We start from the raw sequence: 22,340 nt of genomic DNA on the forward strand, positions 1-22,340 counted from the left end.
AAGGGGGCCGAATACTTTCGCAAGGCACTGTATATATAGTATCTATGTGTTAATATTGGGTATATATATATAGTGTCTATATGTTAATATTATTATATATATACTTATATTGTATATATATAGTATCTATGTGTTAATATTGGGTATATATATATATGTGTGTATATATATAGTATCTATGTGTTAATATTGGGTATATATATATATGTGTATATCTATGTGATATGTGTATATATATATATATAGTATCTATGTGTTAATATTGGGTATATATATATATGTGTGTATATATATAGTATCTGTGTGTTAATATTGGGTATATATATATATGTGTGTATATATATAGTATCTATGTGTTAATATTGGGTATATATATATATATGTGTGTATATATATAGTATCTATGTGTTAATATTGGGTATATATATATATATATATATGTGTATATCTATGTGGTATCTATGTGTTGTTTTTGTCAGGTAACATTCCCATGTTATTGTTTGTTTCTGATTCAGTGAGGTAAATGAAGAAGGATAAACAGATCAAGGCTGTAATTAGGTTAATATAATTATTTAATGAAGATTCAAGTATAGAATCAGAATAATATACATGTTTGGTAGAATACAAGACTGTTCAACAAAATAGAAAATAAACTTCATAATAAAATCATATGTACATACACGTCCATCCTTCAAATGAATAGTTGTTATTGTCAACATCCACTCAGGACTGTAGAGATACGTTGTCAAGGAAACACAGGGACCCTAATCGGGGTCATATAAATGGATACACCAAAATATACTGTACTTAATCATTTAGCTTTGATTGTTTATATAATTTAATGTACAGCTAAAGTTAATCACCTATAGACTCTCCCTCTTCCCTCACATTGGGAACTAGATTCTTCATTTTAACTTAATTTATGTTTGATTCTTTAAATTATTTACTTGTCTCTTCCCTCACATTGGAACTAGATTCTTCATTGTAACTCAGCTCATAATGTAAAGTGTTAACATGATATTGTAAAAGGCAGAAACATCAACTGGTCAGGAGTTCTGTGACGTGATGTGTGTTTTTATTTATTTTACCTTTATTTTACTAGGCAAGTCAGTTAAGAACAAATTCTTATTTTCAATGACGGCCTAGGAACAGTGGGTTAACTGCCTGTTCAGGGGCAGAACGACAGATTTGTACCTTGTCAGCTCGGGGATTCGAACTTGCAACCTTTCGGTTACTAGTCCAAAGCTCTAACCACTAGGCTACACTGCCGCCCCTGTGTGACCCCTGTAGCTCTGTGTGTGACCCCTGTAGCTCTGTGTGTGATCCCTGTAGCTCTGTGTGTGACCCCTGTAGCTCTGTGTGTGATCCCTGTAGCTCTGTGTGTGATCCCTGTAGCTCTGTGTGTGATCCCTGTAGCTCTGTGTATGATCCCTGTAGCTCTGTGTGTGACCCCTGTAGCTCTGTGTGTGATCCCTGTAGCTCTGTGTGTGATCCCTGTAGCTCTGTGTGTGACCCCTGTAGCTCTGTGTGTGATCCCTGTAGCTCTGTGTGTGACCCCTGTAGCTCTGCGTGTGATCCCTGTAGCTCTGTGTGTGACCCCTGTAGCTCTGTGTGTGACCCCTGTAGCTCTGTGTGTGACCCCTGTAGCTCTGTGTGTGACCCCTGTAGCTCTGCGTGTGATCCCTGTAGCTCTGTGTGTCATCACTGTAGCTGCTCCAGCAGAGGACAGCAGTCCTCCAGTCGGTCTAGTCCCTCTACTGCCTCTATCAGACCCTCCACCTTCTCTCTGGGAAGGACCGCCCCAGCGTTGCTACGGAACTTCTTCCTCAGGCTCTCATTGGTCAAAGGGTTACGCCAGTGACCATAAAAAGTATCACAGCGTCCGTTCAGGACGTCCCCGCCCACCAGCGTCACCTGCACCTCGCCGTACATGCGGTCAAAGTTAGCGGGGTTGTCATGGGGATGCTCAACGTGGACACGCCCCAGCAGGGAGTAGAGGTCGGGGCGCTGCAGTGCTTCCTGGGAGAATGAGTCCACGGTGACCTCTCCGTCCAGCAGGGCAGAGCAGGCGTTGAACTGGAAGGAGTGTCTGGCCTCATGCTCCGACTCCGGGAACGGACGATCAATGTACTTGGAGCGGGGAACCCTGAGCAGGATGTCCTGGACCTGACCTACGACCCCTGACCCCTGCTCCCCCAGCAGCAGTTTGTGTACGGCGGCAGCAGCGTCGGCCACCCAGTGCATCCCCAGGTGGGCCGGGAACCTCTTAAACCCTATATCCTGGTTCTCTAGGAGGAACTGCAACCCCTCTTCCTCTGGGGAGGCCAAAGGTTGTGGGGCGTAGTCCTCGTAGAAGGCGCTGAACCCTGCGACCCCGGCGGTGTCATCCAGGACCCTGGGTGAGGCCTCCAGACCTCTAGAGGCCAGTAGAGCCGCTTCAAGCCCCAGCCGCGCTGCGTTGCCGATGTGGAGGGGTTTGGACTGGGTGGCGGCGTTAGCCATGGGGGCTCCTGATAGGCTGGCAGCGATGGCCAGGGCGTGGCTACACTGGGAGTGTCCCAGAGAAAGGAGGCGGGCGCAGGCTGCTGCACTACCCAGAGTACCCACAACAGTAGGGGGGTGGAACCTGGAGGGAGAAGGGGGTGGAGGGAGAGAGAGATCAGATGTTAAGGAAGAACAACAGTAGGGGGTGGAACCTGGAGGGAGAGGGGGTGGAGGGAGAGAGAGATCAGATGTTAAGGAAGAACAACAGTAGGGGGGTGGAACATGGAGGGAGAGGGGGTGGAGGGAGAGAGAGATCAGATGTTAAGGAAGAACAACAGTAGGGGGTGGAACCTGGAGGGAGAGGGGGTGGAGGGAGAGAGAGGTCAGATGTTAAGGAAGAACAACAGTAGGGGGGTGGAACCTGGAGGGAGAGGGGGTGGAGGGAGAGAGATCAGATGTTAAGGAAGAACAACAGTAGGGGGTGGAACCTGGAGGGAGAGGGGGTGGGGGGAGAGAGAGATCAGATGTTAAGGAAGAACAACAGTAGGGGGTGGAACCTGGAGGGAGAGGGGGTGGAGGGAGAGAGAGATCAGATGTTAAGGAAGAACAACAGTAGGGGGGTGGAACCTGGAGGGAGAGGGGGGGGGGGGGCAGTTGTTAAGGAAGCACAACACTCCAAGGTTCTGATGTTACCCTCCTCTGGTCTCTGAAGTGTACACTCCAAGGTTCTGATGTTACCTTCCTCTGGTCTCTAAAGTGTACACTCCAAGGTTCTGATGTTGTGGGTTAGTGTCAGGGTTAGGTTTAGGGGTCAGGGTCCTTACCTCTTGGGGATGTGGTGGGTTAGTGTCTGGGTTAGGTTTAGGTTAGGGGACAGGGGTCAGAGTCCTTACCTCTTGGGGATGTTGTGAGCCTCGTTGGAGAATCTCATCAGTCGTCCCTGGATCTCTATACCCACATTGAACGCAAGCAGGAAGTCCCGCCCACTAGGCTTGCTGTTACTGGGCAGCATATCGCTGACTGCCAGCAGGGCAGGAAGGACTGCCCCTGACGGGTGAGTGGCAGGATGCCAGGTGTCATCAAAGTCCATTGAGTGGGCCTGGAGAACAGACACACAACTAACACAGTTAGCCTGGACAACAAACTCAGTTAGCCTGGAGAACAAACACAGTTAGCCTGAATAACAAACTCAGTTAGCCTGGAGAACAAACACAGTTAGCCTGAATAACAAACTCAGTTAGCCTGGAGAACAAACACAGTTAGCCTGAATAACAAACTCAGTTAGCCTGGAGAACAAACACAGTTAGCCTGAATAACAAACTCAGTTAGCCTGGAGAATAAACACAGTTAGCCTGAATATCAAACTCAGTTAGCCTGGAGAACAAACACAGTTAGCCTGGAGAACAAACACAATTAGCCTGAATAACAAACTCAGTTAGCCTGGAGAACAACAAACACAGTTAGCCTGAATAACAAACTCAGTTAGCCTGGAGAACAGACACACAACAAACACAGTTAGCCTGGACAACAGACACACAACAAACACAGTTAGCCTGAATAACAAACTCAGTTAGCCTGGAGAACAGACACACAACAAACACAGTTAGCCTGGACAACAGACACACAACAATCACAGTTAGCCTGGAGGACAGACACAGTTAGCCTGGAGAACAGACACAGTTAGCCTGGAGAACAGACACACAACAAACACAGTTAGCCTGGAGAACAAACACACAACAAACACAGTTAGCCTGGAGGACAGACACAGTTAGCCTGGAGAACAGACACAGTTAGCCTGGAGAACAGACACAGTTAGCCTGGAGAACAGACACACAACAAACACAGTTAGCCTGGAGAACAGACACAGTTAGCCTGGAGAACAGACACACAACAAACACAGTTAGCCTGAACAACAAACACAGTTAGCCTGGAGAACAGACACAGTTAGCCTGGAGAACAGACACACAACAAACACAGTTAGCCTGGAGAACAGACACACAACAAACACAGTTAGCCTGGAGAACAGACACAGTTAGCCTGGAGAACAGACACACAACAAACACAGTTAGCCTGGAGAACAGACACAGTTAGCCTGGAGAACAGACACACAACAAACTCAGTTAGCCTGGAGAACAGACACAGTTAGCCTGGAGAACAGACACAGTTAGCCTGGAGAACAACAAACACAGTTAGCCTGGAGAACAGACACACAACAAAATCAGTTAGCCTGGAGAACAGACACAGTTAGCCTGGAGAACAGACACACAACAAACACAGTTAGCCTGGAGGACAGACACAGTTAGCCTGGAGAACAGACTCAGTTAGCCTGGACAACAGACACACAACAAACACAGTTAGCCTGGACAACAGACACACAACAAACACAGTTAGCCTGGAGAACAGACACACAACAAACACAGTTAGCCTGGACAACAGACGCAGTTAGCCTGGAGAACAGACTCAGTTAGCCTGGAGAACAACAAACACAGTTAGCCTGGAGAACAGACTCAGTTAGCCTGGAGAACAACAAACACAGTTAGCCTGGAGAACAGACTCAGTTAGCCTGGAGAACAACAAACACAGTTAGCCTGGAGAACAGACACAGTTAGCCTGGAGAACAGACACACAACAACACAGTTAGCCTGGACAACAGACACAGTTAGCCTGGAGAACAGACACAGTTAGCCTGGAGAACAGACACACAACAACACAGTTAGCCTGGACAACAGACACACAACAGCACAGTTAGCCTGGAGAACAGACACAGTTAGCCTGGAGAACAGACACAGTTAGCCTGGAGAACAGACACAGTTAGCCTGGAGAACAGACACAGTTAGCCTGGACAACAGACACAGTGATCCTGGACAACAGACCCAGTGATCCTGGAGAACAGACACAGTGATCCTGGACAACAGACACAGTGATCCTGGACAACAGACCCAGTGATCCTGGAGAACAGACCCAGTGATCCTGGAGAACAGACACAGTGATCCTGGACAACAGACCCAGAAAAAAGACACCTGTTATTAACAGACTCAGTGGTTGATGGTAAATGTGTCATCACTAATCCAAGGAAGACAGCTGGTTAACCACACCAGCCAGTAAACAGTCAGAGAGTTATCTGGTGTAATAACTGGCAGAGTGACTGTGTAGTGACTGTAGAGGCCCAGGAATATAATAACAGTAGCAGGTCTGTCAGAGTGACTGTGTCGTGACTGTAGAGACCCAGGAATATAATAACGGTAGCAGGTCTGTCAGAGTGACTGTAGAGGCCCAGGAATATAATAACTGTAGCAGGTCTGTCAGAGTGACTGTGTAGTGACTGTAGAGACCCAGGAATATAATAACTGTTGCAGGTCTGTCAGAGTGACTGTGTAGTGACTGTAGAGACCCAGGAATATAATAACAGTAGCAGGTCTGTCAGAGTGACTGTGTAGTGACCCAGGAATATAGTAACGGTAGCAGGTCTGTCAGAGTGACTGTGTAGTGACTGTAGAGACCCAGGAATATAATAACAGTAGCAGGTCTGTCAGAGTGACTGTGTAGTGACTGTAGAGACCCAGGAATATAATAACAGTAGCAGGTCTGTCAGAGTGACTGTGTAGTGACTGTAGAGGCCCAGGAATATAATAACAGTAGCAGGTCTGTCAGAGTGACTGTGTCGTGACTGTAGAGACCCAGGAATATAATAACGGTAGCAGGTCTGTCAGAGTGACTGTAGAGGCCCAGGAATATAATAACTGTAGCAGGTCTGTCAGAGTGACTGTGTAGTGACTGTAGAGACCCAGGAATATAATAACTGTAGCAGGTCTGTCAGAGTGACTGTGTAGTGACTGTAGAGACCCAGGAATATAATAACTGTAGCAGGTCTGTCAGAGTGACTGTGTAGTGACTGTAGAGACCCAGGAATATAATAACAGTAGCAGGTCTGTCAGAGTGACTGTGTAGTGACTGTAGAGACCCAGGAATATAATAACTGTAGCAGGTCTGTCAGAGTGACTGTGTAGTGACTGTAGTGACCCAGGAATATAATAACTGTAGCAGGTCTGTCAGAGTGACTGTGTAGTGACCCAGGAATATAATAACAGTAGCAGGTCTGTCAGAGTGACTGTGTAGTGACTGTAGAGTCATGAATATCTCTTTATGTATCCCACAGAGAGAGGTTCTAAGTTAAGCATGTTATTGGGCACAGAGGGCAGATTGTTTTAACAACAAGGATGTTCACTCAGCATGTACTTCAGCCAGTCCACTCTGCTGGACTCCACCCTATTGACATATCCAGCTTGTTTTGGACATCAGGACTCTAATCTCTGTTCTAGTTCTGTTTTAGTCCTGAGCTCTGCCAAGGGTGGAGCTAAATGATCTTAGCATGACAAGATGACGATCTGCCTGTCAGCTCTCTGATATTTTTACCTCTCTGCCGTCTGTGTCTGTCTGTCTCTAACGCTCAGACAGAGCAGGGAAACCCTGGAGAGGTGAGGTGAGGTGAGTTGAGGCCAGGGTTTTCATGGCTGGCTGCTGGGTGCATTATCACCATCCTCACCGTCTGGCTGAAGTACTGCCATGGCATTAGAGCTCTGTACCCTTATGGTTAATGTTCAACCTGACCTATATCCTCATTGTTTCAGATATTATCATTTATATTTTGTGTTAAAATGAAGAAAATTAGATGTACCTCATTTGCGTAAGTGCATTCGGAAAGTATTCAGGCCCCTTGACCTTTTTCCACATTTTGTTACGTTGCAGCCTTATTCTAAAATGGATTAAATTGTTTTTTCACTCTCATCAATTTTTTGTATTTTTTTTTTTTACCTTTTAGGCAAGTCAGTTAAGAACAAATTCTTATTTTCAATGACAGCCTAGGAACAGTGGGTTAACTGCCTGTTCTAGGACAGAATGACAGTACCTTGTCAGCTCAGGGGTTTGAACTTGCAAACTTCCAGTTACTAGTCCAACACTCTAACCACTAGGCTACCCTGCCGCCCCAGCCTCTCTACACACAATCTACACATAATGACATCACAATACCCCATAATGTCCATTAATCACGGTACTCCTTTCTGCTTGTTTGTCTTACCTGTCGGCCCCGTTGCCTAGTCAACGCCATTTTACCTGCTGTTTGTTGTGCTAGCGGATTAGCCTCGCCTACTGTTTTTAGCTAGCTTTCCAAATTCAACATCTGTGATTACTGTATGCCTCGCTGTATGTCTCTCTCAGATGTCAATATGCCTTGTATACTGTTGTTCAGGTTAGTTATAATTGTTTTAGTTCACAATGGAACCCCTAGACCCACTCTGCATACCCCTGTTACCTCCTTTGTCCCACCTCCCACACATGCGGTGACCTCACCCATTACAACCAGCATGTCCAGAGATACAACCTGTCTCATCATCACCCAGTGCCTGGGCTTACCTCCGCTGTACCCGCACCCCACCATACCCCTGTCTGTGCATTATGACCTGAATATATTCTACCATGCCCAGAAACCTGCTCCTCTTATCCTCTGCCCCCAACGCTCTAGGCGACCAGTTTTGATAGCCTTTAGCCGCACCCTCATACTACTCCTTCTCTGTTCCGCGGGTGATGTGGAGGTAAACCCAGGCCCTGCATGTCCCCAGGTACCCTCATTTGTTGACTTCTGTGATCGAAAAAGCCTTGGTTTTATGCATGTCAACATCAGAAGCCTCCTCCCTAAGTTTGTTTTACTCACTGCTTTAGCACACTCGGCTAACCCTGATGTCCTTGCCGTGTCTGAATCCTGGCTCAGGAAGGCCACCAAAAATTCAGAGATTTCCATACCCAACTATAACATCTTCCGTCAAGATAGAACTACCAAAGGGGGCGGAGTTGCAGTCTACTGCAGAGATAGCCTGCAAAGTAACGTCATACTTTCCAGGTCCATACCCAAACAGTTCGAACTACTAATTTTGAAAATTACCCTCTCCAGAAATAAGTCTCTCACTGTTGCCGCCTGCTACCGGCCACCCTCAGCTCCCAGCTGTGCCCTGGACACCATTTGTGAATTGATCGCCCCCATCTAGCTTCAGAGTTTGTTCTGTTAGGTGACCTAAACTGGGATATGCTTAACACCCCGGCAGTCCTACAATGTAAGCTAGATGCCCTCAATCTCACTCAAATCATCAAGGAACCCACCAGGTACAACCCTAACTCTGTAAACAAGGGCACCCTCATAGACGTCATCCTGACCAACTGGCCCTCCAAATACACCTCCGCTGTCTTCAACCAGGATCTCAGCGATCACTGCCTCATTGCCTGTATCCGCCACGGAGCCGCAGTCAAACGACCACCCCTCATCACTGTCAAACGCTCCCTAAAACACTTCTGTGAGCAGGCCTTTCTAATCGACCTGGCCCGGGTATCCTGGAAGGACATTGACCTCATCCCGTCAGTTGAGGATGCCTGGTCATTCTTTAAAAGTAACTTCCTCACCATTTTAGATAAGCATGCTCCGTTCAAAAAATGCAGAACCAAGAACAGATACAGCCCTTGGTTCACTCCAGACCTGACTGCCCTCGACCAGCACAAAAACATCCTGTGGCGGACTGCAATAGCATCGAATAGCCCCGTGATATGCAACTGTTCAGGGAAGTCAGGAACCAATACACGCAGTCAGTCAGGAAAGCTAAGGCCAGCTTCTTCAGGCAGAAGTTTGCATCCTGTAGCTCCAACTCCAAAAAGTTCTGGGACACTGTGAAGTCCATGGAGAACAAGAGTACCTCCTCCCAGCTGCCCACTGCACTGAGGCTAGGTAACACGGTCTCCACCGATAAATCCACGATTATCGAAAGCTTCAATAAGCACTTCTCAACGGCTGGCCATGCCTTCCGCCTGGCTACTCCAACCTCGGCCAACAGCTCCGCCCCCGCAGCTCCTCGCCCAAGCCTCTCCAGGTTCTCCTTTACCCAAATCCAGATAGCAGATGTTCTGAAAGAGCTGCAAAACCTAGACCCGTACAAATCAGCTGGGCTTGACAATCTGGACCCTCTATTTCTGAAACTATCTGCCGCCATTGTCGCAACCCCTATTACCAGCCTGTTCAACCTCTCTTTCATATCGTCTGAGATCCCCAAGGATTGGAAAGCTGCCGCAGTCATCCCCCTCTTCAAAGGGGGAGACACCCTGGACCCAAACTGCTATAGACCTATATCCATCCTGCCCTGCCTATCTAAGGTCTTCGAAAGCCAAGTCAACAAACAGGTCACTGACCATCTCGAATCCCACCGTACCTTCTCCGCTGTGCAATCTGGTTTCCGAGCCGGTCACGGGTGCACCTCAGCCACGCTCAAGGTACTAAACGATATCATAACCGCTATCGATAAAAGACAGTACTGTGCAGCCGTCTTCATCGACCTCGCCAAGGCTTTCGACTCTGTCAATCACCATATTCTTATCGGCAGACTCAATAGCCTCGGTTTCTCGGATGACTGCCTTGCCTGGTTCACCAATTACTTTGCAGACAGAGTTCAGTGTGTCAAATCGGAGGGCATGCTGTCCGGTCCTCTGGCAGTCTCTATGGGGGTGCCACAGGGTTCAATTCTCGGGCCGACTCTTTTCTCTGTATATATCAATGATGTTGCTCTTGCTGCGGGCGATTCCCTGATCCACCTCTACGCAGACGACACCATTCTATATACTTTCGGCCCATCATTGGACACTGTGCTATCTAACCTCCAAACGAGCTTCAATGCCATACAGCACTCCTTCCGTGGCCTCCAACTGCTCTTAAACGCGAGTAAAACCAAATGCATGCTTTTCAACCGATCGCTGCCTGCACCCGCATGCCCGACTAGCATCACCACCCTGGATGGTTCCGACCTTGAATATGTGGACATCTATAAGTACCTAGGTGTCTGGCTAGACTGCAAACTCTCCTTCCAGACTCACATCAAACATCTCCAATCGAAAATCAAATCAAGAGTCGGCTTTCTATTCCGCAACAAAGCCTCCTTCACTCACGCCGCCAAGCTTACCCTAGTAAAACTGACTATCCTACCGATCCTCGATTTCGGCGATGTCATCTACAAAATGGCTTCCAACACTCTACTCAGCAAACTGGATGCAGTCTATCATAGTGCCATCCGTTTTGTCACCAAAGCACCTTATACCACCCACCACTGCGACTTGTATGCTCTAGTCGGCTGGCCTCGCTACATATTCGTCGCCAGACCCACTGGCTCCAGGTCATCTACAAGTCCATGCTAGGTAAAGCTCCGCCTTATCTCAGTTCACTGGTCACGATGGCAACACCCATCCGTAGCACACGCTCCAGCAGGTGTATCTCACTGATCATCCCTAAAGCCAACACCTCATTTGGCCGCCTTTCGTTCCAGTACTCTGCTGCCTGTGACTGGAATGAACTGCAAAAATCGCTGAAGTTGGAGACTTTTATCTCCCTCACCAACTTCAAACATCAGCTATCCGAGCAGCTAACCGATCGCTGCAGCTGTACATAGTCTATTGGTAAATAGCCCACCCTTTTTCACCTACCTCATCCCCATACTGTTTTTATACTGTTTTTTTATTTTATTTATTTATTTACTTTTCTGCTCTTTTGCACACCAATATCTCTACCTGTACATGACCATCTGATCATTTATCACCCCAGTGTTAATCTGCAAAATTGTATTATTCGCCTACCTCCTCATGCCTTTTGCACACATTGTATATAGACTGCCCATTTTTTTTCCTACTGTGTTATTGACTTGTTAATTGCTTACTCCATGTGTAACTCTGTGTTGTCTGTTCACACTGCTATGCTTTATCTTGGCCAGGTCGCAGTTGCAAATGAGAACTTGTTCTCAACTAGCCTACCTGGTTAAATAAAGGTGAAATAAAAAAATAAAAATAAAATGACATCACAATACCCCATAATGACAAAGCAAAAACAGGTGTTAGACAGATTTTATTTTTAAAATCCTGAAATATCACATTTACATAAGTATTCAGACCTTTTACTTAGTACTTTGTTGAAGCACCTCTGGAAGCGATTACAGCCTTGAGTCTTCTTGGGTATGACACTACACCTGTATTTGGGGAGTTTCTCCCATTCCTCTCTGCATATTCTCTCAAGCTCTGTCAGGTTGGATGGGGAGTGTCGCTGCACAGCTATTTTCAGGTCTCTCCAGAGATGTTTCATTGGGTTCAAGTCCGGGCTCTTGCTGGTCCACTCAAGGACTTGTCCCAAAGCCACTCCTGCGTTGTCTTGACTGTGTGATTAGGGTCATTGTCCTGTTGGAAGATGAACCATTGCCCCAGTCTGAGGTTCTGAGCACTCTGGAGGAGGTTTTCATCACGGATCTCTGTACTTCGCTCCCTTTATCTTTGCCTCGATCCTGACTAGTCTCCCTGTCTCTGCCGATGAAAAACATCCCCACAGCATGATGCTGCCACCACCATGCTTCACCGTAAAGATGGTGCCAGGTTTCCTCCAGACATGATGCTGCCACCACCATGCTTCACCGTAAAGATGGTGCCAGGTTTCCTCCAGACATGATGCTGCCACCACCATGCTTCACCGTAAAGATGGTGCCAGGTTTCCTTCAGACATGATGCTGCCACCACCATGCTTCACCGTAAAGATGGTGCCAGGTTTCCTCCAGACATGATGCTGGCAATAGGCTAGATGTGTTGCCCCCATGTAGCTACAGCTCAAACACAGAACAAATGGAATCTTACCTTGGAAGATGTTTGCTGTTTGGTGAAAACTTTTTGAATCTCTGGGCTGGTGATCAATAAGGGAAAGTCACAGGCAGACAAATAAGACCTCCTCATGATCTGTGGAGTCCCGGCTTTCGGTGTATTACGTCTTATGTGTTTATTTCCTTTATGCTTCACAACGCTAACCGGAATGTAGGTAGCAGCCATCTTGAAATAGGGTCATCGGCTCATTCTGTTCTTATAAATTCGTATGCCCATATATGGTAGTAAGTCATACCAGATATTTGATGGCATTGATCAATAGCCAAGATACTCAGCTTTCCGCAGACACCCTGCTTCTGCAGAGAGGAGCTACCGTTCTCATACCAGATTGAATTTAATAACAACATTCAAATACAGTCCACAAATTTGGGGACTTCACATTTAAGAGGTTTTAAGTGACAAGTGGATTTTGCACCCCTCAAACACAGGAAATAGATGGCTGAAAATGACAGATCCTCCGGTGGGCGGGGCATGCTAGTATATCTACTCAACGTGTGTCTGTTCAGATCTAGTGTAAATATATCTACTCACTGTGTGTCTGTTCAGATCTAGTGTAAATATATCTACTCAACATGTGTCTGTTCAGATCTAGTGTAAATATATCTACTCACTGTGTGTCTGTTCAGATCTAGTGTAAATATATATACTCAACATGTGTCTGTTCAGATCTAGTGTAAATATATCTACTCAACGTGTGTCTGTTCAGATCTAGTGTAAATATATCTACTCAACATGTGTCTGTTCAGATCTAGTGTAAATATATCTACTCACTGTGTGTCTGTTCAGATCTAGTGTAAATATATCTACTCAACATGTGTCTGTTCAGATCTAGTGTAAATATATCTACTCACTGTGTGTCTGTTCCGATCTAGTGTAAATATATCTACTCAACATGTGTCTGTTCAGATCTAGTGTAAATATATCTACTCAACATGTGTCTGTTCAGATCTAGTGTAAATATATCTACTCACTGTGTGTCTGTTCAGATCTAGTGTAAATATATCTACTCACAGCCACTCCGTTGACGAAGGCAGCCAGGGTTGGGGAGAGTCTGGTTCCTCTGCGTCCGTACACACTGCTGATGTCATCAGGACCGTACATGTGCTGCAGAGACAGTAGGGGGGAGTTAGAGAGACAGACAGACAATCAGACAGACAGACAGACAGACAGACAGACAGACAGACAGACAGACAGACAGAGGATAGACAGTAGGGGGTATTAGAGAGACAGACAGACAATCGGACAGACAGACAGACAGACAGACAGACAGACAGACAGACAGACAGACAGACAGACAGACAGACAGACAGACAGACAGACAGACAGACAGACAGATAGATAGAGGATAGACAGTAGGGGGGAGTTCGGCAGACAACCAGACAATCAGACAGACAGACAGACAGACAGAGGATAGACAGTAGGGGGGAGTTCGGCAGACAGACAGACAATCAGACAGACAGACAGACAGACAGAGGATAGACAGTAGGGGGTGTTAGAGAGACAGACAGACAGACAGACAGACAGACAGACAGACAGACAGACAGACAGACAGACAGTAGGGGGTGTTAGAGAGACAGACAGACAGACAGACAGACAGACAGACAGACAGACAGACAGACAGACAGACAGACAGACGATAGACAGTAGGGGGTGTTAGACAGACAGACAGACAGACAGACAGACAGACAGACAGACAGACAGACAGACAGACAGACAGACAGACAGACAGACAGACAGACAGACAGACAGACAGAGAGACAGACAGACATACAATCAGACAGACATACAATCAGACAGACAGACAGACAGACAGACAGACAGACAGACAGACAGAGGATAGACAGTAGGGGGGCATTAGAGAGACAGACAGACAGACAGACAGACAGACAGACAGACAGACAGACAGACAGACAGACAGACAGACAGACGATAGACAGTAGGGGGTGTTAGAGAGACAGACAGACAGACAGACAGACAGACAGACAGACAGACAGACAGACAGACAGACAGAGAGACAGACAGACATACAATCAGACAGACAGACAGACAGACAGACATACAGACAGACAGACAGACAGACAGAGGATAGACAGTAGGGGGGCATAAGAGAGACAGACAGACAATCAGACAGACAGACAGACAGACAGACAGACAGACAGACAGACGATAGACAGTAGGGGGGCATTAGAGAGACAGACAGACAATCAGACAGACAGACAGACAGACAGACAGACAGACAGACAGACAGACAGACAGACAGACAGACAGATAGACAGAGGATCGACAGTAGGGGGTGTTAGAGAGACAGACAGACAGACAGACAGACAGACAGACAGACAGACAGACAGACAGACAGACAGACAGACAGACAGACGATAGACAGTAGGGGGTGTTAGAGAGACAGACAGACAATCAGACAGGCAGACAGACAGACAGAGGATAGACAGTAACATTAAACATTCTAACCAATGGACTATAAAGTTGTCTTCTGTTCTCTCACCTGACAGTGTTGCAGGGCCAGCTGGAAGACATGTGTGGTGCTGCCCAGTAGTCCCACTCCGATGGAGTCTAGGACCATTCTCTTACTGCGGTGGAGCACAGTGGGGGTCAGCTGGTGGGGCTGGACACCCTGGATGAACCTGCCAAAACTGTCTGTCACACTGTCCTCTGAGGCTGGATGATCTACCACTGGAGGAGGAGAGGAGGAGGAGAGGAGGAGAGGAGGAGGAGGAGGAGAGGAGCAGGAGAGGAGAGGAGAGGAGAGGAGGAGAGGAGGAGGAGAGGAGGAGGAGAGGGGAGGAGGAGGAGGAGAGGAGGAGGAGGAGAGGAGAGGAGCAGGAGGAGAGGAGGAGGAGAGGGGAGGAGGAGGAGAGGAGGAGGACAGGTGGAGGAGGAGGAGGAGAGGAGGAGGAGAGGAGGAGGAGGAGGACAGGTGGAGGAGGAGGAGGAGGAGGAGGAGGAGGAGAGGAGCAGGAGGAGGGAGAGGAGGAGGAGAGGAGAAGGAGGAGGAGGGGAGGAGGAGGAGGAGAGGAGGAGGAGAGGAGAGGAGCAGAAGAGGGGAGGAGGAGAGGGGAGGAGGAGGAGAGGAGAAGGAGGAGGAGGAGGAGAGGAGGAGGAGAGGAGGAGGAGCAGGAGAGGGGAGGAGGAGAGGGGAGGAGGAGGAGAGGAGAAGGAGGAGGAGGAGAGGAGGAGGAGGAGAGGAGGAGGAGGAGAGGAGGAGGAGGAGAGGAGCAGGAGAGGGGAGGAGGATATGGAGGAGGAGAAGGAGAGGGGGGGAGGAGGAGGAGGAGGAGAGGAGGAGGAGAGGAGGAGAGAAGAGGAGGAGAGGAGGAGGAGGAGGAGAGGAGGAGAGAAGAGGAGGAGGAGGAGAGGAAGAGGGAGGAGGAGGAGGACCAGAGGAGGTGGAGAGGAGGAGGGAGGAGGAGGAGGACGAGAGGAGGAGGAGGAGGAGGGGGAGGAGGAGGAGGAGGAGGAGGGAGGACGAGGAGGACGAGAGGAGGAGGAGGAGAGGTGGAGAGGATAGGAGAGGGGTTGAAGAGGAGAGGGGAGAAGGAGAGAGACGAGGAAAGAAGTCAGGAATGTTTTAAACCTCCTCAGTATGTTCCAAGCTCAGTTTACTGATGTCTGAACTGAGACAAGAGGAGAGGTTGGTATAAAACCAACACAGCCTGTATCTAGGAAGGTCTATATAGCCTAGTTCTATGTTAGTATAGATCCGACCAACAGCCTCTATATATATATATACTATATATACTGTCAGAAAAACACTGAGGACAGAAGAAGCTTAATGTGTTAAATTGAGAGAGGAGAGAGAGAGAGAGAGAGAGAGAGAGAGAGAGAGAGAGAGACAGAGAGATTGAGCTGTTACTGACCATCCAGGACTGACTGGTGGAGTCGTCTCAGCGTAACAGACGCAGGTCTGAAGGATCTCTGAGAAACACAGAAACAGAAAACAGCATAATATCAAACCACAGCTTTCTGTTGCATATGAGTTACTGAAGGACAGGTTCACAGTGTGAATCATTGATGTAGACTCTCTTCCTTGGTTACTAAGGCACAATACTCTGCCAGATACTGAGCCAGAGGTTAACAATACTCTGCCAGATACTGAGCCAGAGGTTAACAATACTCTGCCAGATACTGAGCCAGAGGTTAACAATACTCAGCCAGATACTGAGCCAGAGGTTAACAATACTCTGCCAGATACTGAGCCAGAGGGTAACAATACTCTGCCAGATACTGAGCCAGAGGTTAACAATACTCTGCCAGATACTGAGCCAGAGGTTAACAATACTCTGCCAGATACTGAGCCAGATGGTTACAATACTCTGCCAGATACTGAGCCAGAGGGTTACAATACTCTGCCAGATACTGAGCCAGAGGGTAACAATACTCTGCCAGATACTGAGCCAGAGGGTAACAATACTCTGCCAGATACTGAGCCAGAGGGTTACAATACTCTGCCAGATACTGAGCCAGAGGGTAACAATACTATGCCAGATACTGAGCCAGAGGTTAACAATACTCTGCCAGATACTGAGCCAGAGGGTTACAATACTCTGCCAGATACTGAGCCAGAGGGTAACAATACTCTGCCAGATACTGAGCCAGAGGGTTACAATACTCTGCCAGATACTGAGCCAGAGGGTTACAATACTCTGCCAGATACTGAGCCAGAGGGTAACAATACTCTGCCAGATACTGAGCCAGATGGTAACAATACTCTGCCAGATACTGAGCCAGAGGGTAACAATACTCTGCCAGATACTGAGCCAGAGGGTTACAATACTCTGCCAGATACTGAGCCAGAGGGTTACAATACTCTGCCAGATACTGAGCCAGATGGTAACAATACTCTGCCAGATACTGAGCCAGAGGTTAACAATACTCTGCCAGATACTGAGCCAGATGGTAACAATACTCTGCCAGATACTGAGCCAGAGATTAACAATACTCTGCCAGATACTGAGCCAGAGGTTAACAATACTCTGCCAGATACTGAGCCAGATGGTAACAATACTCTGCCAGATACTGAGCCAGAGGTTAACAATACTCTGCCAGATACTGAGCCAGAGGTTAACAATACTCTGCCAGATACTGAGCCAGAGGGTTACAATACTCTGCCAGATACTGAGCCAGAGGGTAACAATACTCTGCCAGATACTGAGCCAGAGGGTTACAATACTCTGCCAGATACTGAGCCAGAGGGTTACAATACTCTGCCAGAAACATGAGACAGAGGTTAACAATACTCTGCCAGATACTGAGCCAGAGGGTAACAATACTCTGCCAGATACTGAGCCAGAGGGTAACAATACTCTGCCAGATACTGAGCCAGAGGGTTACAATACTCTGCCAGATACTGAGCCAGAGGGTTACAATACTCTGCCAGATACTGAGCCAGAGGGTTACAATACTCTGCCAGAAACATGAGCCAGAGGTTAACAATACTCTGCCAGATACTGAGCCAGAGCAACATATCACCATCACTCTAACCTCAACATGGTAGCAGTGCAACATGGTAGCAACACAACATGGTAGCAACACAACATGGTAGCAGTGCAACATGGTAGCAACACAACATGGTAGCAACACAACATGGCAGCAGCGCAACATGGTAGCAGCACAACATGGCAGCAGTACAACATGGTAGCAGTGCAACATGGTAGCAACACAACATGGTAGCAACACAACATGGTAGCAACACAACATGGTAGCAGCTCAACATGGCAGCAGAACAACATGGTAGGACCACAACATGGTAGCAACACAACATGGTAGCAGCTCAACATGGCAGCAGAACAACATGGTAGGACCACAACATGGTAGCAACACAACATGGTAGCAACACAACATAGCAGCAGAACAACATGGTAGCAGAACAACATGGTAGCAGAACAACATGGTAGCAGAGCAACATGGTAGAAATGCAACATGGAAGCAACACAACATGGTAGCATCATAACATAGTAGCATCACCACATGGTAGCAGCACAACATGGTAGCAGAACAACATGGAAGCAACACAGCATAGAAGCAACACAGCATGGTAGCAGAACAACAGCACAACATGGTAGCAGAGCAGCATGGTAGGAACACAACATGGCAGCAGTACAACATGGTAGCAGCACAACATGGCAGAAGCACAACATGGTAGCAGCACAACATGGCAGAAGCACAACATGGTAGCAGCACAACATGGCAGAAGCACAACATGGTAGCAGCACAACATGGTAGCAGCACAACATGGTAGCAGCACAACATGGTAGCAGAACAACATGGCAGAAGCACAACATTGTAGCAGCACAACAGCACAACATGGTAGCAACACAACAGCTCAACATGGTAGAGGCACAACATGGTAGCAGCGCAGCATGGTAGCAGCACAATATGGAAGCAACACAACATAACATGGTAGCAGAACAACATGGTAGCAACACAACATGGAAGCAACACAACATAACATGGTAGCAGAACAACATGGTAGCAGCACAACATGGAAGCAACACAACATAACATGGTAGCAGAACAACATGGTAGCAACACAACATGGTAACAGTATAACATGGTAGCAACACAACATGGTAGCAACACAACATGGAAGCAACACAACATGGTAGCAGAACAACATGGTAGCAGCACAACATGGTAGCATCACAACATGGTAGCATCACAACATGGTAGCAGCGCAACATGGTAGAATTACAACATGGTATCAGCACAACATTGTACCAGCACAACAGCACAACAAGGTAGCAGCACAACAGCCAGACATGGTAGCAGTACAACATAGTAGCAGCATAAAATGGTAGCAGCACAACATGGTTAAAGCTCAACATGCCACAGACAGGTTTCTAGGTCTCTAACCTCTAACCTCTACTAATGTACTGACAGGTTTCTAGGTCTCTAACCTCTAACCTCTACTAATGTACTGACAGATTTCTAGGTCTCTAACCTCTAACCTCTACTAATGTACTGACAGGTTTCTAGGTCTCTAACCTCTAACCTCTACTAATGTACTGACAGGTTTCTAGGTCTCTAACCTCTAACCTCTACTAATGTACTGACAGGTTTCTAGGTCTCTAACCTCTAACCTCTACTAATGTATTGACAGGTTTCTAGGTCTCTAACCTCTAACCTCTACTAATGTACTGACAGGTTTCTAGGTCTCTAACCTCTAACCTCTACTAATGTACTGACAGGTTTCTAGGTCTCTAACCTCTAACCTCTACTAATGTACTGACAGGTTTCTAGGTCTCTAACCTCTAACCTCTACTAATGTATTGACAGGTTTCTGGGTCTCTAACCTCTAACCTCTACTAATGTACTGACAGGTTTCTAGGTCTCTAACCTCTACTAATGTACTGACAGGTTTCTAGGTCTCTAACCTCTAACCTCTACTAATGTACTGACAGGTTTCTAGGTCTCTAACCTCTAACCTCTACTAATGTAGTGACAGTTTTCTAGGTCTCTAACCTCTAACCTCTACTAATGTAGTGACAGGTTTCTAGGTCTCTAACCTCTAACCTCTAACCTCTAACCTCTACTAATGTACTGACAGGTTTCTAGGTCTCTAACCTCTACTAATGTATTGACAGGTTTCTAGGTCTCTAACCTCTAACCTCTACTAATGTACTGACAGGTTTCTAGGTCTCTAACCTCTAACCTCTACTAATGTATTGACAGGTTTCTAGGTCTCTAACCTCTAACCTCTACTAATGTAGTGACAGGTTTCTAGGTCTCTAACCTCTAACCTCTACTAATGTAGTGACAGGTTTCTAGGTCTCTAACCTCTAACCTCTACTAATGTACTGACAGGTTTCTAGGTCTCTAACCTCTACTAATGTATTGACAGGTTTCTAGGTCTCTAACCTCTAACCTCTACTAATGTATTGACAGGTTTCTAGGCCTCTAACCTCTAACCTCTACTAATGTAGTGACAGGTTTCTAGGTCTCTAACCTCTAACCTCTACTAATGTACTGACAGGTTTCTAGGTCTCTAACCTCTAACCTCTACTAATGTAGTGGCAGGTTTCTAGGTCTCTAACCTCTAACCTCTAACCTCTACTAATGTACTGACAGGTTTCTAGGTCTCTAATCTCTAACCTCTACTAATGTAGTGACAGGTTTCTAGGTCTCTAACCTCTAACCTCTACTAATGTACTGACAGGTTTCTAGGTCTCTAACCTCTACTAATGTATTGACAGGTTTCTAGGTCTCTAACCTCTAACCTCTACTAATGTAGTGACAGGTTTCTAGGTCTCTAACCTCTAACCTCTACTAATGTAGTGACAGGTTTCTAGGTCTCTAACCTCTACTAATGTATTGACAGGTTTCTAGGTCTCTAACCTCTAACCTCTACTAATGTACTGACAGGTTTCTAGGTCTCTAACCTCTAACCTCTACTAATGTACTGACAGGTTTCCAGGTCTCTAACCTCTAACCTCTACTAATGTAGTGACAGGTTTCTAGGTCTCTAACCTCTAACCTCTACTAATGTACTGACAGGTTTCCAGGGCTCTAACCTCTAACCTCTACTAATGTAGTGACAGGTTTCTAGGTCTCTAACCTCTACTAATGTACTGACAGGTTTCTAGGTCTCTAACCCCTAACCTCTACTAATGTAGTGACAGGTTTCTAGGACTCTAACCTCTAATCTCTACTAATGTACTGACAGGTTTCTAGTTATCTAACCTCTAACCTCTACTAATGTACTGACAGGTTTCCAGGGCTCTAACCTCTAACCTCTACTAATGTAGTGACAGGTTTCTAGGTCTCTAACCTCTACTAATGTATTGACAGGTTTCTAGGTCTCTAACCTCTAACCTCTACTAATGTAGTGACAGGTTTCTAGGTCTCTAACCTCTAACCTCTACTAATGTACTGACAGGTTTCCAGGGCTCTAACCTCTAACCTCTACTAATGTAGTGACAGGTTTCTAGTTATCTAACCTCTAACCTCTACTAATGTACTGACAGGTTTCTAGTTATCTAACCTCTAACCTCTACTAATGTACTGACAGGTTTCTAGTTATCTAACCTCTAACCTCTACTAATGTACTGACAGGTTTCTAGGTCTCTAACCTCTAACCTCTACTAATGTACTGACAGGTTTCTAGGTCTCTAACCTCTAACCTCTACTAATGTACTGACAGGTTTCTAGTTATCTAACCTCTAACCTCTACTAATGTACTGACAGGTTTCCAGGGCTCTAACCTCTAACCTCTACTAATGTAGTGACAGGTTTCTAGGTCTCTAACCTCTACTAATGTATTGACAGGTTTCTAGGGCTCTAACCTCTAACCTCTACTAATGTAGTGACAGGTTTCTAGGTCTCTAACCTCTAACCTCTACTAATGTACTGACAGGTTTCCAGGGCTCTAACCTCTAACCTCTACTAATGTAGTGACAGGTTTCTAGTTATCTAACCTCTAACCTCTACTAATGTACAGACAGGTTTCTAGTTATCTAACCTCTAACCTCTACTAATGTACTGACAGGTTTCTAGGTCTCTAACCTCTAACCTCTACTAATGTACTGACAGCTTTCTAGGTCTCTAACCTCTAACCTCTACTAATGTAGTGACAGGTTTCTAGGTCTCTAACACAATGAGGCAGTTGAAGAGAAAGAGACCTATACATTTCAAACTAAATAATTTAATAGTCTCATATACTGTAGGTTATGCCTGGTGACCATATTGACTACATGACTGAGTCTTACCTGTACTTTGGAGAGCATGTCTGTCTGTCTGTCTGTCTGTTGCTGATCTCTTCTCTCTGTTTCTCCTCTCTCTTCTTTGTCGGCGTGGGATCGATGGATGGGTGGATGATGTAGCGTAGGTAGGGAGGATGCAGGTTGTCTCTCAGGTGAGCTCTGCCTGTCTTATATACTGCAGAATGGACAAAAGGTCTAAACTGATAGACAACAGGGAGAGGGGCAGGAACTTCCAAAACACCACCTCTACTCCAATCACAAGCTGAGATTTTTCCTCCTCCTCATCATCATCAGAAGGAAGTAATTGGCTTCTTAGGTAAGGTATGATGTCACCACTCAAGGGTGGGACCAGGGGAACTCCAGAAACTCCTCCCACCCTGAAGACAGAATATTTCTGGTGATAAACATCAACATTCCTCCAGA

General features: G+C 46.5%; 1 protein-coding gene across 1 annotated transcript; it reads right to left on the reverse strand.

Annotated features, from left to right (window-relative positions):
- Positions 1 to 1,606: 1,606 nt before the first annotated feature.
- LOC115123459 (cis-aconitate decarboxylase-like) lies at positions 1,607 to 22,075 on the reverse strand. The gene is made up of 6 exons (XM_065016039.1): positions 21,924 to 22,075; positions 16,077 to 16,134; positions 14,705 to 14,892; positions 13,216 to 13,308; positions 3,378 to 3,583; positions 1,607 to 2,626 (listed from the first exon to the last, which is right to left on the reverse strand). Exons 1-6 carry the CDS (start codon positions 21,939 to 21,941, stop codon positions 1,702 to 1,704), a joined length of 1,488 nt encoding a protein of 495 aa, XP_064872111.1. The 5' UTR covers positions 21,942 to 22,075; the 3' UTR covers positions 1,607 to 1,701.
- Positions 22,076 to 22,340: the final 265 nt, after the last annotated feature.

This window comes from Oncorhynchus nerka, unplaced genomic scaffold (assembly GCF_034236695.1).
Source record: "Oncorhynchus nerka isolate Pitt River unplaced genomic scaffold, Oner_Uvic_2.0 unplaced_scaffold_1167, whole genome shotgun sequence".
In the NCBI taxonomy this organism is placed as follows: Eukaryota; Metazoa; Chordata; class Actinopteri; order Salmoniformes; family Salmonidae; genus Oncorhynchus; species Oncorhynchus nerka.

Bases quoted from the DNA above. Each gene is read 5' to 3' on its own strand.
- LOC115123459 (XM_065016039.1), bottom strand. The intron at 14,893-16,076 runs GTCAGTAACAGC...CTCCTCCTCCAG, and splicing joins CCACCAGTCAGTCCTGGATG to TGGTAGATCATCCAGCCTCA. The intron at 2,627-3,377 runs GTAAGGACTCTG...TTCTCCCTCCAG, and splicing joins GCTCACAACATCCCCAAGAG to GTTCCACCCCCCTACTGTTG.